This window comes from Orbicella faveolata, unplaced genomic scaffold, assembly GCF_042242905.1.
Source record: "Orbicella faveolata isolate gen_17 unplaced genomic scaffold, um_ofav_v1 contig_24, whole genome shotgun sequence".
NCBI lineage: Eukaryota > Metazoa > Cnidaria > Anthozoa > Scleractinia > Merulinidae > Orbicella > Orbicella faveolata.
Genome location: NW_028301552.1, coordinates 6,859,572 through 6,875,034, shown reverse-complemented (window position 1 = coordinate 6,875,034; position 15,463 = coordinate 6,859,572). Strand labels below are relative to the sequence as shown.

General features: G+C 40.6%; 2 protein-coding genes across 3 annotated transcripts; both read left to right on the top strand.

The window, feature by feature from the left end:
- Nucleotides 1-31: 31 nt before the first annotated feature.
- LOC110045567 (uncharacterized) lies at nucleotides 32-8,002 on the top strand. Of its 2 annotated transcripts, XM_020751167.2 has the most exons (8): nucleotides 32-295; nucleotides 1,422-1,500; nucleotides 2,431-2,539; nucleotides 3,669-3,769; nucleotides 4,357-4,406; nucleotides 5,555-5,679; nucleotides 6,907-7,053; nucleotides 7,513-8,002. In XM_020751167.2, the coding sequence occupies exons 1-8, from the start codon at nucleotides 237-239 to the stop codon at nucleotides 7,806-7,808; spliced, it is 966 nt and encodes a 321-aa protein (XP_020606826.2). In that variant the 5' UTR covers nucleotides 32-236; the 3' UTR covers nucleotides 7,809-8,002. The 2 variants fall into 2 exon arrangements, with proteins under 2 accessions (XP_020606826.2, XP_089148340.1); XM_089292214.1 differs by lacking the exon at nucleotides 32-295 and having other exon boundaries at nucleotides 1,324-1,500.
- A 447-nt stretch (nucleotides 8,003-8,449) lies between these two features.
- LOC110045571 (uncharacterized) lies at nucleotides 8,450-15,328 on the top strand. Its single transcript, XM_020751173.2, has 8 exons — nucleotides 8,450-8,703; nucleotides 9,548-9,629; nucleotides 11,904-12,012; nucleotides 12,618-12,718; nucleotides 13,237-13,286; nucleotides 13,662-13,786; nucleotides 13,901-14,059; nucleotides 14,682-15,328. The coding sequence occupies exons 1-8, from the start codon at nucleotides 8,630-8,632 to the stop codon at nucleotides 14,822-14,824; spliced, it is 843 nt and encodes a 280-aa protein (XP_020606832.2). The 5' UTR covers nucleotides 8,450-8,629; the 3' UTR covers nucleotides 14,825-15,328.
- Nucleotides 15,329-15,463: the final 135 nt, after the last annotated feature.

Genomic DNA, 15,463 nt, shown 5'->3' with positions numbered 1-15,463 from the left:
TTGGAACGATGATTCCCTGGTGAATGAAAACGAGGCTGCTCTGCTCCAAGGAAACTCTCTGGTCTTCGAAAGAATTTCGTAAAGTGACAAACGACCTTTTATAATGATTGCACCCAGGCCAGAATACATTAGGTGGCGATTTCTATATGTAGAGTTTTCTTTGCATATTCATCTTAAAACCTGGCGTCAAATACGGCCGCAATCAAGTCGTTCCATAACACTAACAATGAACAAGAATGAACGGTTCTCAAAATGGACTACTTAACTGGTTTTCAACCAATAAGTCGTACATCGGGTAAGCTGGTTAACTTATTTTCTTTTGAATAATTTATCATGTTTCGTTTTCCTCTATAGCAATTATAGCACTCACTTTTGTAGGAAGCTTTACTTGTTATTGAATTTCATCATTGCTGTCGAAGTTTGCCGACGAATTGATTGCTAACAGCAGGACAATAACTTTATTCAATCCCCTAATCGATGATAAATTGCTTTGGAAAATGATTTTTCATCGTATGTGACTCATCCCTTGAATGTCGTTGACCATTAAATCGCGTTTTTAGCATAATCGCTGTGTTTTCATTTTATAAACATGCAACTAAAATGTGTTAAAACTTGAGTTTGTCCTTGGTTCATCTGGTTTTGCACCACTTAAAAATATTCTTGTGTAACACATGCACATTACTTTGTTGAAGATTAATTGAAATAAGTGTACGCCTCTTTAAAAACACATTAATCAAGAAGAGAGTTTCGTGAACGCAGATACATATGAGACAAACAAGTTTTCAGCAGCCAAACGATCTCAAAACTATAAGGTAAATTGTTATTACATTCACACCACTTTACCCTGGCCCCAGAGGTTTTAGTTCTTCCTTTGAGGTGAAAATGCCGTCAAGGCAGTCCAAAAAACTAGATAACTCTTTGGGTCATTGCAGATTCACAACTCAAAATTTGATTCAGAGAAGAAGAGAAAGAAAACCTCAGAGTGCTGTACCACAGCATGTATAATGTTGTACTGTACATGCATGTACTCTGATGCCTGTCTGCTAGATTTTGAGTTGTCAATTGAAAACATCGTTGTATTTCATAAATATTCCATGTTATAAATGGGGATGAAAAAACAAGCTAAAGGTATTAATTTGTGTAGTAATACAATAATTTATAAAGCCTTATCACTGTCAAGTACACTTGTGAATATTTCATATTTAAGAAATAGAAAACCTTTTGTGTGTTTTTATTGAGATACAGAAGCACGAGTGGAAGTTTAGTACAAGAAATGATTACCACAGCTTTGTTGAGTTCTCGCAAACTTTCACAAGCGTTCTATGACCCAATAATAACATGTCAAAGAAAATTTTCTTCGATCTTTCTTTGGGCTATTTTCTAATAAAAGTTAACATCATACATCGTCCCTTTATGTTTAGGTATGGCAACCCAATTGGGGTTTTCGTCTTGTCTGTACTTGGACTGATCGTGTGGATTCTAGGATACAGGCTCGTAAAGGTGAGCTATAGGAAGTCATATAAGCGAGACATGTTGCACTATGAATAGTTCTTTGAGCTTTGAATAGAATTACCCATAGTCTGAATACTGGCCAGAGTCATTGTGCTTTGACCTTGATGATAAATTAAGGTATTAAACTTGCATGGAGAAAACACAGGAGGGATTCGCCAACTGGACTAAAAGCCAGGTGCACAGCACAATACAGGGCTGGTTACAGTGCGAGAATAACAGTCTTAACATACATGTGTCTCCTGGCATGGAAGAGAACTAACTAACTGAACTGAAATTGCACAGTTTATCTCTTGAACCACGTGTATGAATGAGTACCGGCAAACTGTTTGATCAACCTGATGCAATACTGTTCTGCCCAGAGTTAGCCTGTCAGGTACACACTAGCATCTCATCTACAAATATATATATATGGAAACTGGCTCTAAACTCTGGTGGAAGGACTTGAAAAAGTGCCGTTAGGTCATCCAGGACAAGTAGATTTTCCTTTTGGGCAAGTAACTGTTGATTTTCACTTGCCTGATGAGCAAGGAATCATGCAAGCTGTCTGTCAACTAAATCATTAAGACCACAAACTAAGACTTGCCCAGGGCAAGCAAAATTTGAGAGCTGCTTGTGCAAAGACGAGCTGGAATTCAAGTTTTCTTCAAGCGCTGTTTCAGTTTGAGCACTTTTGACCTGAGTGCAGGCTAAATATAGATTTCAATTCGGAATAGAAATTTGTGCAATATATATACTGCACTCTACCGATTTTTATAATTATATATTGTTATGCCCTTCATTTTTATTTGCTGGTATATTTTTATCTTTTTGACAATGGACATGCTAAAATTCTCCCATATTTTAAATGTATATTGTAGAACCAATTGTACATACAGTTACATGTACATTACAAGTATGTTTTGTGAATTATAATTACAGCCCATAGTTATTGTGGCAGCATTTGTGTTTGCTGGAGTTGGTTTTTACTCACTAAGTCCTGATGTCCTTGACACAGAGTTCTGTTGTGATGGAAACCACAGCTTAGAAGGTGAGATGTCTGGGGCAAATACAGGATTTTAGAAAAGTGGGTTCTAGATATGAACCGCTGAAGGTGGTTCCTTGTAGGGGGATCTGAAGATTTTTAAAATTAAGGTTTGTTAATTTAGGTGGTTCAACTGAACTCTTTTAGATACACCCAAGGGTGTGTGTATCAATTGAGAGTTACCTGTTCCCTATACATGTGCAATGTATCTTGTCCACACCAAGTGATGAATAAGGCCTCCTCATTCTTATGGCAGTTCTAGTTTACTGCAGCAAGTCATGCCCCTCCACCATGTCCCGCTCTTATCAACCAGACCTCTCTCTTTCCATTTCCATAACTGTGTAGTCTTTGCTCTCCCTGATTCTTTCACTCCACATCTGAGCCCCTTGCTAGAGCTCTGGTTCAATCTTTGCCCATGCTCTCAGTTGAACCCATTACCCCCAATGTATAGGGTGGCAACCATAATTATTGATTACAGTTGTACAATGGATAAGTGAGTAAGTACTTTATTTAGACACATTACACCAGTGAGCCTGGGGCTCGTTTAAATGTGAATGTGTATGCTAAAATTAAAATGCAGTCACAAAAAGTAACGAAGGCCTATTGATCACATGTTACGTGCATTATGCCTGTAGTTACAAAATAGAAGATGATGTTCCATCTGCTCTAAGGAAATAATGCGCACTTCAGGTCTAGAAAAACTGCTAGTGGAAGCACAAGCGGAACGTGAGTGTGTTCAGCAGTTTTTCTAGACCTCAAAAAGGCATTATTTTCTTAATAAACATACAATGTACATGTAGGAACATAGTGATCTTCTTATTTGGCTTAGAACATAACATCAAAGAAGCGAAAACATTTGCATCTGAGAAGGGGTGGTAATTGTGCTGGCAACACATTATCTGAGGCATTTGTGCTCCACGTTTAAGAGCAGCACATCTTTAAAAAATAATGCATGCTCAGCTCCAATAGTGAGTAACTGCAGCAGCCCTTTTCTAAACTGAACTGCAATGGTTCATGAAACTAATGGCTCTGTTTGAGGTCATGCTTGGTATTTCTATCATTTACATGTATGACATGTATATACCCAAAGGAACGTGATCACTAATAATGACATGTTTTGTTTGTTTTCTATCAGTGCGCATCTCCATTAGCATTATATGTGGACTTCTCGCTGGAGCACTGGCTTGTTATGTTTATAAGATTGGTGTGTTCTGTATGGGTTGTATTGTTGGATGGGTGAGTCAATGCATCATTTGAAACTGTGCAACATAAGTCTCCTGTCACTGCTGTTGCTGGCTAGTTTTTCAGTGATCAATGTATTTTGCGTGTGTGAATCAAACTTTTGTTTATAATTTTTCCAACCAGTGTGATTATCACTGATTGAAAAAGGGAAACAAGAATCCAAGTGGTTTGAGAAATTTGAAACCGAAAGTCAATTTGAACCAAAAATATTCGTTCACAAAGTAAATGCTTTTTGCAGCCTGAGTGAAAGTATTGGCATGCTTCATTCGTCCCCCAGGACAAAGAGACTTCTAACATTCAATTTAAAAAATTCCACTGTACTATCCAGTACACTAATGAAGACAAAGATACATGTATGTATCCAGACAATGAAAAATATTTTTAAGAAGATCTGGCACTAAATTTTCATATAAAATTTTATTTATTGTTTGACCCATTTCTTCTTTCCTAACTAAGCATTACCCTTTGAAGAACTGTGGAGTATGTAGTGTAATTAATTATACATGCTACAATGTGTTTTAGGCTTCCAACTCACAGATTACTTAAGTTATATCTTTTGTTGTTTTTGGACATTTCCACAGGCAGTTTCTATTGTAGTAGCTACTTTCTTTGTGTCCCAATACTTGCAGAGGTAGGTACAGGTGTAAACTGTCAAAGAGAACTTGTGTGCAACAAGTTTAATTTCATTTTAATTTACCTGGTATTGTGCACGACCCCATAAGCTACTGAGCTTTAATGTTAATTGTGCTTCATTAAAGGTTATCTGTCTGTTTGTTTGTCTGTCAGACTGTCTGTCTGTCTGTCTGTCTGTCTGTGCAATAGTCAAAATTATTAACAAATTACTTAGTTGTTAAAAATAAAAATGGCTTTCTGTAAATCTATTAGTAATTTGTCTGGAAAGCTGCAGACCAACAATTAAACTTGGGACATTAAGGTCTTAAACCCAGATTACTTGAAAGAAATAATAATATTAAATAATTTGTACCCTAAAAACCTCTTCTAACAGCCATTGGTCTACAACACCAAGAATTTTTGTTTCCTGGACCATGTGCTTTTCCATGCCAATCATTTGACTCTTATTTTGAAATCACCCTACAATGACCATTGTCTGCATCGACCAAGATGTTCATCGTCTGTTTTGAATCATGTACTTGTATGTTGTACGCATGTACCATAATGAATCAGTTGAGAAACCTCCTTCTAATAAGCACTCCCCATTCAGATCAAGTGCCACATTTTAATAAGGCGACCCCTACATGTATTTTGGCAAGTGCCCTCTTCCAACAAGCAACCCCATAGGGAAAGTACATGTCATATTCAAGACATGGTCATAGGATAGACTGATTACATGAATGAATCATGAAATCTGCTTTCTCATCTGAACATAATACTGAAAATGTAGACTATCAGAAGGGAAAGATTGGTCTCATGGTTAGTGCACTTGACTGTGGACCGAGCAGTCTGGGTTTGACCCCTGGCTGGGACATTGTGTTGTGTTCTTGGGTAAGACACTTGACTTTCACAGTGCCTCTCTCCATCCAGGTGTATAAATGGGTACTGGCAAACTTAATGCTGGGGGTAACCCTGCAATGGACTGGCATCCATTCCAGGAGGGACTAGAAATACTCTTAGCCACTTCATGCTACAGAAACCAGGATAAGCTCCAGCCTGATGGGCCACTTAACTCACATGCAGACTTTACCTAGACTATCACAGCCCCTATTGTCACAGTTCTTGAGTTAAAGTATCTGTTGTTTTTCATTTTCATTTTGGTTTCAGTGACCTGGCATATTATGGTATTTATGGTGCCACTGGTCTTTTGTTTGGAATCCTCGCTGTCTGGCTTGAGAAGGTCTTTATTATTATTGCTACATCTCTCATAGGATCACTCATGTTTCTTCTTGGTAAGTGCTCCTCATAAAATGGTGCCTGAATTTGAATAACAATACTTTGTACATCCTTAGCCTCGTTCTTATGTTTCCAGACAAAGGATTTTTCACATGAATGTGAGGCTTAGGATGTACAATTAATGTTATTCAAACATCGACGCCATGTATTTAAAGGGTCTATATGAGCTGACTAAGATAAAATAAGACTTCATTGAACACTCCCCTGGGGGGCTTTTCAGAGATCAATACAAATTATGTTAAAAACCTAAAATAAATTAGTGTATATATAAAAACGGGGCATAAAAGGGAGAAAATTAATAACTAAATATCTAATAATATTTGCTGACTATAGCTTGCTTTTCAAGAATTGAAATGATTTTTGTCATTGGTCCCAGCTACATGCAAAGGGTACAAGGTTTCTTTAAAAAACACACACACACACAGGGCTCACTTTGACAGCAGTTTTATAACTGATAGGATATCTCTAGTATAATTTTTTCGTCTAGCTTCTCATGGGGCCGGAATCCTAAATCATTGAATCTGATTGGTTAATCACGCGCGCTCCAGTGGTCCGGATTTTCCCATCCGGACCCCGGTTACGGATCGCTCCGAAATTTTCAAAACCATTTTGGAGTTTTCGTGAATGTCGCTTTGATTTAAGGCTCGTTACTCAACTTTATATCCAGCCGTGCGTTTCAGTTTTTCATTAGCATCAATTTTTGTCACATAACTGTTTGTCATATGTAAAGCAGCCCTACAAATTATGTGAAAAGTATCGCTTTTTGTGCCCGAAACTCACGCGTGCGCCAGATTTGAAGTGAAAGGCTTTAATAAAAATTATTTGCCGGCCTTGGTCGGTCCGCTCTGGGGAAAACTGTGCCCTTGGTCTTGAGTACGGCCGAGAGTTTTTCCCATTTTTTGGCAAATGCTGAATATATAGATGAACGCCGTTGCTACGGTAACATAATAAATTGCGCCTTTCGTAGTGAAAGTGAAATGGTTTGTTATATTTCATTGGTGTTGATGTAATAAATAGAACATTTCACGGCCGCTTGGAGATACGAAATTTCTCTTCTCGTGTTGAAAACTATTTCACTCGTCTTTGCTACTCGTGAAATATTTTTCCACATTCGAAGCGAAATTTCTTATCTCCGCGCGGCGATGGAATATCGTTTATATAACAGCTTGGCACCTGAGTCGGTTGATTTTTTATTCTGAAACTTAACTTTTCTTCCTGGCCAGGTCTGGATCATTACTGTAGAACTGCTTTCACTACTTTGGTCAAGCAAATACTGTTTAAGACAAAGGACGCCTTTAGTCAAGCTGCCAACCATCCTGCTCGAGTGAAACTGGAGTTTCATGAAGCTCACAAGGAATTCACTGATCAAGGTAACCTCTCACTCTCCGCTTATCATATAGGCTCCGTCCTCTCTATGCAGGAGAAATTTAAAAACGCAGCTTTGTTTCAACGGTTAGGTCTACCGTCCACACTAATCCGTCACGAAAACGGAGCTTTTCGAAAACGCTCTTCAAACCAAAGGAATTTGAAAACGCCGGCTTTGCGTTTTAGCGTGGATGGAAAACATTTTCGAACCGGAGCTTTTCGAAAACGATGACGTCACGAAGATAATGTGATTTCCTTGTCCGAGTGTTTTCTCAAACGCAAACCCAAAATGAGCGGTAATTGTGGTGTTTTCAGTTTTCCCCGGCGTAGTTAGGACGGAAAACATTTGATTGGTACGTTTTAGAATGAAAACGTCGTTCCAGTGTAGTGTGAACAGAGCTTCACACACCTGGGTGGAGAGAGGCACTGTAATGATAATTGAAATCACCGTTTCCACTTTTTAGCTCTAGCAATGTTCCTGGGATGGGTGTTGATGTCAGCCGTTGGGGCCATGCTACAGTTCATGTACACCGCACAAGAAATCGACACAGAGCTGCTCATCAAGAGCTGTAGTTGCCGCTCCCGGGACAGTGCGGTACCTGATGATAAAGGAGTGCGGTACGTGGTTCTCCCTCCACCCAAGCTGAGAGCTCTCTTGCTACATCAGAATAACCCAAGGGAGTGCATGAAAGACTCCTGGGATGACATCACGGAAGTGGGAGTGAATAATGGTGGAGTGCGCCGCAAAGCATTGCGTTGAACATTCTCTGACGTCCTAAACCATCGCTGGTTTAAATAGTTGTTTAGATGCGTATGATTTGTGAAAAGTTCGACGTTAGCTGTTTTTAGGAAGGAATAATTTTCTCTTTAAAATGGACCGGGACAACTCACTAAGGGAGCGAACAACAAGCTTGGAAAGTGGGTACATAGCTCAATAAAAAATTTAAACACAGATATGTATGGAGTGCTCTTTGAAGTTTGTGTTACTAGAAGTTACTCTAGTATATTCGGACACTTATATTCTGAACATACTCCAGTATATTCTAGCACTTTAAGTCATTGATTGGATGATCTAGTCTTGTGAGGCCAATTAATGCAAGCACCATTTCGCCTTATGAAAACACCATTTTCCAAGATGACGGTAGTAGCATCCCAAATTGTTAAATTTTCCGAGAAGCATTCCCCAGGGCCCTTGTTTTTGAATTTCCAGGATCTGCCCTGACTGCCAAGAAGCCTTGAATAATATAAACTGTGTTCCTCTTCAACGTGAACGGAAAAACTTGTGACATACCAACGGGTATATCGTTCAAGTTTGTTTCTTTTTTCTCCTGTATTGTAGCTGTTAAAATCACGATAACGCTAATTGAGTCAAGTTAGCAGAAACATGACAAGATCAGCAAAAATAGCCTATGACTAATCCACTAAGCGCGATCCGTGTTCGCTGATTTTTACTCGTTGATCAGCTCCGCCAGTTTCAAATATTTCATTGTATCAAATCACTGTGCGAACGATGAGTAGCAATGGATTTAAATGCAACTGGAGTTATCCTGCCGGAGGTGAACGAATAAGCGGTCTTTAAAGATGGATTTTGACGAAGGTCTTAATCTTACCAAAGAAGCTACACAGAAAATCCTGGACAAGCTGGTCTACAACAAGTAAGTCAATCGACAAGTTAAGATCATCAGTTCCTTTCACAAGCCTGGTTAGATTCCGTATCGGTTGAAAATAAGCAGTTGGCTTGTATTCCCTGGCGAGGCACCGGTAAAATCTGGTGTCTTATCAATATGGCACCTGTTATGTTGTACTTGTAGTGATTTGTGTAATTCAAGCTAACACTCGCAAGTCCTTGTCGCGCTGTGGGATACATAAGGCCTTAAGAGAACACTATAACAGTAATTAAAGTACTAGAACACTGTGCGAGAAGACTGTGGTCGAGAACAGTGTTGAGTTGTTTTGTTTTGTTCGCTTACTTGTTGGGCTGTTTATATTTAGAGTAATTTCAGTAAAAGTATTGTCAATCGTCGAGTCCCGGTTACATATGGCAATTGGTGTCAGAGAGTACTATAAATTGAATCTGAAACTTATGCAGAAAGAAAAGATACCTTCGATGCATGATCGAAGAAACACGCACCAGTTTGTAAGCAATATAAGCGAGATTTCCGCGAAGGAATTTCATGTCCTTCAAGGCTAGATACCCTTTGAGAGGACAGTAGAACAAACAACAGAAATAATGCCCCCAAGCCCCAAAACAATAACAGCTGCTAACAAGCAAAAGAATTGCAAGCTTATGAGACCTGCTACACTTCTGCCTTCCAAAGATAACTTTTTAAAACGAGTGAGGACTGTCATCTGTTTAGTACAGTGAGCAAAACGAGTGGGTTAAGAGTGAACTTCCCACAAACAGAGAGCTATGTCTTATGGTGACCACATGGAAGCAATAGTAGATTGTGTGTTAAGTTACCAATCTTTTGTTCACGGTATAAATTTGTTTGGCCGCAGACATCCAGCCACTGTAACTGTGATAGAGATCGTGGCAGTGATTGGTATCGTAGTGTGGGGCGCGGGATATCGGCTTATTAGGGTAAGAAAGTAAAATCACGGCTACGCCATAAAAAAAAAGGTACATCGTTTAGAACTTATAGATTAGAGGAAGAATTCATGCTGTTCCGATCAAACATAAAATCCCCCAATGTCTTTTTGTTAAATTATTTGTTTACTTGTTTGTTTATTTGTTTTTTTCTTCTAAGACGAAGCGAAACCTAATCGCCGTTACACTCAAGTTACCCGTAGCGAAAAAACGTTACTTCGCGCGCTTTTCTTTTCTCGTTCGGAGGAATGGGATATACTGATGACTTATATGGTGTCTTTGATTGGCTTTTACTCGTTTTTGAATTCTGCGCGCAAGTAACAGCCAATCAGGGACGCTACCCGGTTCGCGGTAAAGTTGCGTCATCAGTAGAGTTTCTCCAAGTTCCTAATCTCGTTCCCAGAGCCCACGTGTCTTTTGGTCAGCGCCAAGACACGGAGCTCTGTAATAATCAATTTCCAGACTCCAAGAGTTTAGTAGTTCCGGTTTCACGGCGCATGCGTGCCCTGGTTTAAAGCCTGGCAATCTCGTTCCCAGAGCCCACGTGTCTTTTGGTTGGCGTTGACCAAAGGACACTTGGGCTCGGCAACGAGATTGCCATGTTTTAAAGGTCAAATGCAACGAAATTAGGCCTAGTTTGATTATAAGTTAAAATAAAAGATACTAATCCAAGTAATCATAATCCAAAATGTTACCTGATTTAGTCAAAAATGAGAAACCAGAAACTGCAAGGGACCGCATACGATAAACGTTGCCAACGTAGGATCTACAAGAGATCTGATCAGCCAAAAAATGTATGAAGACAAACAGTAGACTGCAAGGCTGATACTACGTGAAAAACGTTTCGAGACACCAACATTACAAGACCCGATAAAGTAGGATCGCAACAGTGGACAGCTGTTTCGCCCTTCTTGGGGCTCGTCAGCACTGTGTAGCGAAGATATGTAACGCCAGCCCAACAGCCAACGCACATAAATTGCAAAATGACCCGTGCACTATTTCAAGTTCCGTACTTTGAACTCACTTGCGCCCCGAAACACGCGTTGCCACATCACATGTTTCGGGGCGCAAGGAGACAAAGTGTCAAGATTGGTGTCTCGAAAAGCAAAAAAATAAATGTGGCTGGACAAGGCCAGCCTAAACAGCGTGTTTCGGGGCGCAAGTGAGTTCAAAGTACGGTACTTGAAATAGTGCACGGGTCATTTTGCAATTTATGTGCGTTGGCTGTTTGGCTGGCGTTACATATCTTCGCTACACAGTGCTGACGAGCCCCAAGAAGGGTGAAACAGCTGTCCACTGTTGCGATCCTACTTTATCGGTTCTTGTCATGTTGGTGTCTCGAAACGTTTTTCACGTAGTATCAGCCTTGCAGTCTATTGTTAGTCAAAAAGCCGCCGAGATATTAGACCTTGAAAACAGCTATTTTTCTTCGCTTCACAAACGGAACGGTTCGTGGAAACTTCGGACAATTGTCGGAACGGGATTTTGTGACGTCATAATTGGTGAGCTCCCGTTCAGAACAACAAAGTATCAGGGCAAATATGAGTGTTTTGTGCAGCGTTAATTGTAGCAATCATTCGAAAATCTGTGGTATGAGCCTGGTTACATCCCTTTAAAGGATGAGAAGCGATGTAGGGAACTGTTTCATCTAGTTTCATCTCATCTTCGCGCTACCAGCAAACATTTCAGCAGAAACCTCGAAGCGGCATGTTTCGTAATCGCTAAGCAGGGTCTCGAGTTCAAGCCCAAGTGTCTTTTGGTCAGCACCAACCAAAAGACACGTGGGCTCTGGGAACGAGATTGCCAGACTTTAAACCAAGGCACGCATGCGCCGTGAAACCGGAAGTCCTAAACTCTTGGAGTCTGGAAATTGATTATTACAGAGCTCCGTGTCTTGGCGCTGACCAAAAGACACGTGGGCTCTGGGAACGAGATTGTCAAGTTCCCTACTGTTTTAGGTAGTCCTTCCGCTCTTAACACACGGATTTTGAGCATCGCAGAAATTTTTCTCCCATACAGCTCGGCTTGTAGGCAAATCTAGCTAATCAGTATGAAGTTCTTTTAGGGTTGAATCTCAAATGTCCCTTGAGTGAGGGAAAAGTTTTGCGCGAACAAAGATTAGTTCCGTTGCCTTAGTCTACCCTTGAAAGGGCCGGGCTCAGTGTATTGTAAATGTGCTTCATTCGCTGCAAAATCCCCACCTGCTTTATTATTTGTTCCAGTTCTTTTGTCAGCATATATAATAACCCCTCTTTTCCTTCTCCGCAGCCGTGTATGTTCCTTGCTGGTTTCGTTTTGGGTTTTCTCATTTTCTATGTATTTAGCCCGTTGATTTTTAAGACGCAGCTCTGCTGTGGACCAAATGGCAAGGAAATAGGTAAGTGGCTTAATTATTATCATTTGACTGAAAAGGCGAATACTAATGGCCTTCACGGGGAGGGGTGTGGGGGAGGAGGGCTTATTTTTTCACGAGGGGGAGGAGGAAGGGTAATAAAGAGGTTTTAAAGAGCGTGGAGGTTTATTTCCAGTTATAAATCAAAAGCGGACTTCGTTTTACTGTGGTTTCAATTAAAAATCGTCCAAAAATGCCACCATTAAAACAAAGAATTTGGCAGATGAATAACTTAAGAAATATGATGGTATCTATAAATATTTCCTTTGGTCCTCGTAAAACCGTTGGTTTTGCTGTATAGGGAAGATGGGCTGAGTGGTGGGGCTTATTGAAAATCTGAAGCTGTGGAGGGAAAGGTGACGGGGCCTTGTTAGCGATAGGCGTTAGCAGGAACACACTTAAGAACCAACGGATCTCAGAACTTGCTTGCACAAGAAAGCTTTGTTTATAACATCTTGTTTTTCTCAGTGTGTGAATTTTCCATTAGACGTCATAACAAGGTTACGAGCTTGGTTTGTTTCTTGTCCTTCAGTGTGTCTGCCTCAATGCTCGTCAATAAGAATGTCTCTTCTTTTGTTATTTTTTTTTAGCTCATGTTCTTTTCAGTGCGTTAGTCGGAGTGTTCGGCGGTTTCTTGGGATGTCGGTTATACAGACTTGGTGTGTTCACAATAGGAGAGTGCTTAGGACTGGTAAGTAGTACCCAGTCTTTTTCGGTCCCGAGTTGCTTTTTTTCCCCTCTGTTTCAAAGCGATTCCTGGTGCATAACCTTTCATATGGAAATGAGTTCAATTTGCAAGACAATGAACGTGCAAGAGAATCTCATTTCTATCTGAAAGGTTGTGCTCCAACACTCGTTTTGAAACAGAGGTAAAAGCGACTCGAAAATGGCTTATTTCAGTGCGCAAAACGTTAGGGCTGTTGGTTCCGGAACTCCAAGAAGACAGAGTTTAGCAAATAAATGCGTGCCTCTAAAATAAAAGAAAATCTTTTCAAGTTAGTTTAGAATACCAGCCCCTGTTCGCGCTCATGAGCCCGCGCTCTTCCCTCCGAACACATTCTCTTTGGGAAGTCCTTCAGCCCCAGGGCGGAAATGGAGCCTACTTCAAGTTGCTTTCGTGAGATCTTGTTCCTGGTGATTTGATTTTCATGTGGTTTAGGATGTAAAAACTAATTAATGATTGGAAATTGTATTTTTTTTTCCTTTTAGATTGTTGGACTGATGATACTAAGCACTCCTCTTTACAAATACTTTCACAGGTAAAAATGTACAGAGTAGAAGAGTTTGGGGCAATTCGAAAACAAGTGACGTTCTTAATCGGAAAATCTTCGGTCGCTGAAGAACTCGGAGAGATGTTTCAAAATCTTATCGCCCAATTATAGTTCATCGCGGGGGTAAGTTCGCACCCAGGGCTTTTCCCTTTGAAATTGGCAGGGGCGGGAAAAGAAAAAAGCCCTGGAATCGAGGTAAGGGAACTTCGGAAAAAGGTAACGCTAGTATGACGCAATAAGGTTCGTCAAACTGCTAAGCAACGTTGATGATTTGGACCGCGGGCTCACTCTATTCAGACATTGGTTTTCTTCCCAGCTGACATTCACTGACGAATTATTGTTATACTTTGTTTTCTCCTTTAGTAATATTGCTTATGCCGCCCTAATGGCATCAGTATCACTTATGTTTGGGTCGCTGGCTCACTTTTATGAGAAACCAGTGGTTGTCATAGCAACAGCTTGCGCTGGCTCGCTGGCTGTGCTTTATGGTAAGCATGGATAAACTAAAGGCGAAACATTTTGCTTTTCTACCGCAAGCATATTACAATTTATTTCAAAACTTGAACTTTCCAAAGTAAGTGTAATTTCTGTTATTTTTTCAGGGGCAGATTATTTTCTACGGACAAGTTTTTCTGTTACAATAGAGAGCTCCCTGTTGCGAATCAGGGACGTTCTTTGGGATGGCCTGAGATCAGAGCTCTCAAATTGGACCTACAGGGCTAAAATTCCGGACCATCTGGCCGTCCGTTTTACCAGTAACTGTGAGTATTCAGAAACCCTTCTAGCGCAGGGTGGGAGAATTTACACCTGTTGTTCTGTTATTTTTTCTCTTATCGACTGCCTTGTTGGGCCTGTCAGAAATTAGCCGTGTAATTCGTAAAAAATCTGCGGCTTGGAGCTAAGTTTTTGTTGCATCCGTTTTTATTTTGCCCAGAGAAACACACGGTCGGTCTTTCTCATTTTATGCAAGATTGATTCAGGGTACATGCAGATGTAGTAAGTTGTCACGTGTCAGTGAGCTCCATCTCGGCTCCTTTGGACAGACCTTTATTTTGGGAGGGGGAAGGGAGGTTTGGGCAATTTCCAAACAAAATATCTGCACAGCAAAAACAGCCGAAAAAAAAATAGTGCAGGAGAGCAATTGGGAAAATAGTCAAGCGAGTGCTTTCTAATGAGGTGAAGAAAAAATTCCATGTCCCATAAAATTGCTCAACCCCCCCCCCCCCCCCTCCCCGCCCGAATCAAAAAAAGAATGGACCGTCCGTTACCTTGCTCCAATTTACAAACAGGCCTCTAAACTTTGAGAAGTGAGCTTAATTCCATAATGGACTACAAATGAATCGAGAAAAAGGAAGGACTTTTTCAATTATATTTCCTCTTTAGCCATCCCAGTGTTTGTGTGTTGGGGTGTTAGTACAGCTGTAGGAGTCGCAATACAGTACAAGATAACAGCTAGCAACTTAAACAGTGGATCCAGTCTCCTACAGTTCTGCAACTGCTGTGATAGACCCAGACCAGACAGATGACATATCACATGGTCATCACGTGCCACGCAAGCTGGTCAATAATCAGAAAACACTGATGACATATGATCAGCTTGCCACGTGCAAGTCAATTGGCCGATAGTCATACACGACTGCTTGGCAATCGTGGGCTTTTCAAGTTCAACTAATTTGGCCAATCATCAAACACGACTGTAAATAAATCACTAGCTCGTCACGTGTACCCTTAACCAATCAATCATCATGCCCGACTGTAAACCATGAGCTTGTCACATGCAACACAAACTAGCCAATCATCATACGCGAATGGAGATCATAAGTTTGTCAGGCGAAATTCTAACCGGGCAATGACAGGTTTGGGAGCCGTGATCATGATATGACACTCAGTTACGTTACACAGCGTCAATAAAAGAGTTTGTATGATTGTAACGACCGGATATAACAGTTCGAAATAGGGAAGCGAAACTCAATAAAAAAAAAAACGACTTACTTCGACTCTTCTGTGTTCTACTTGTGTTTCAATGGAGTTTTGGGGCAGATTCAACGCGATTTCGGTGAGTTATAGTTTCACTCAGTGCTTACCAACCTCGTTTCCAGGGTCTGTATTCTTCACCACCCCCTGGAGCGAGAAAGAGGCGAGGAAGAGAGACCCTCGGAACAGGG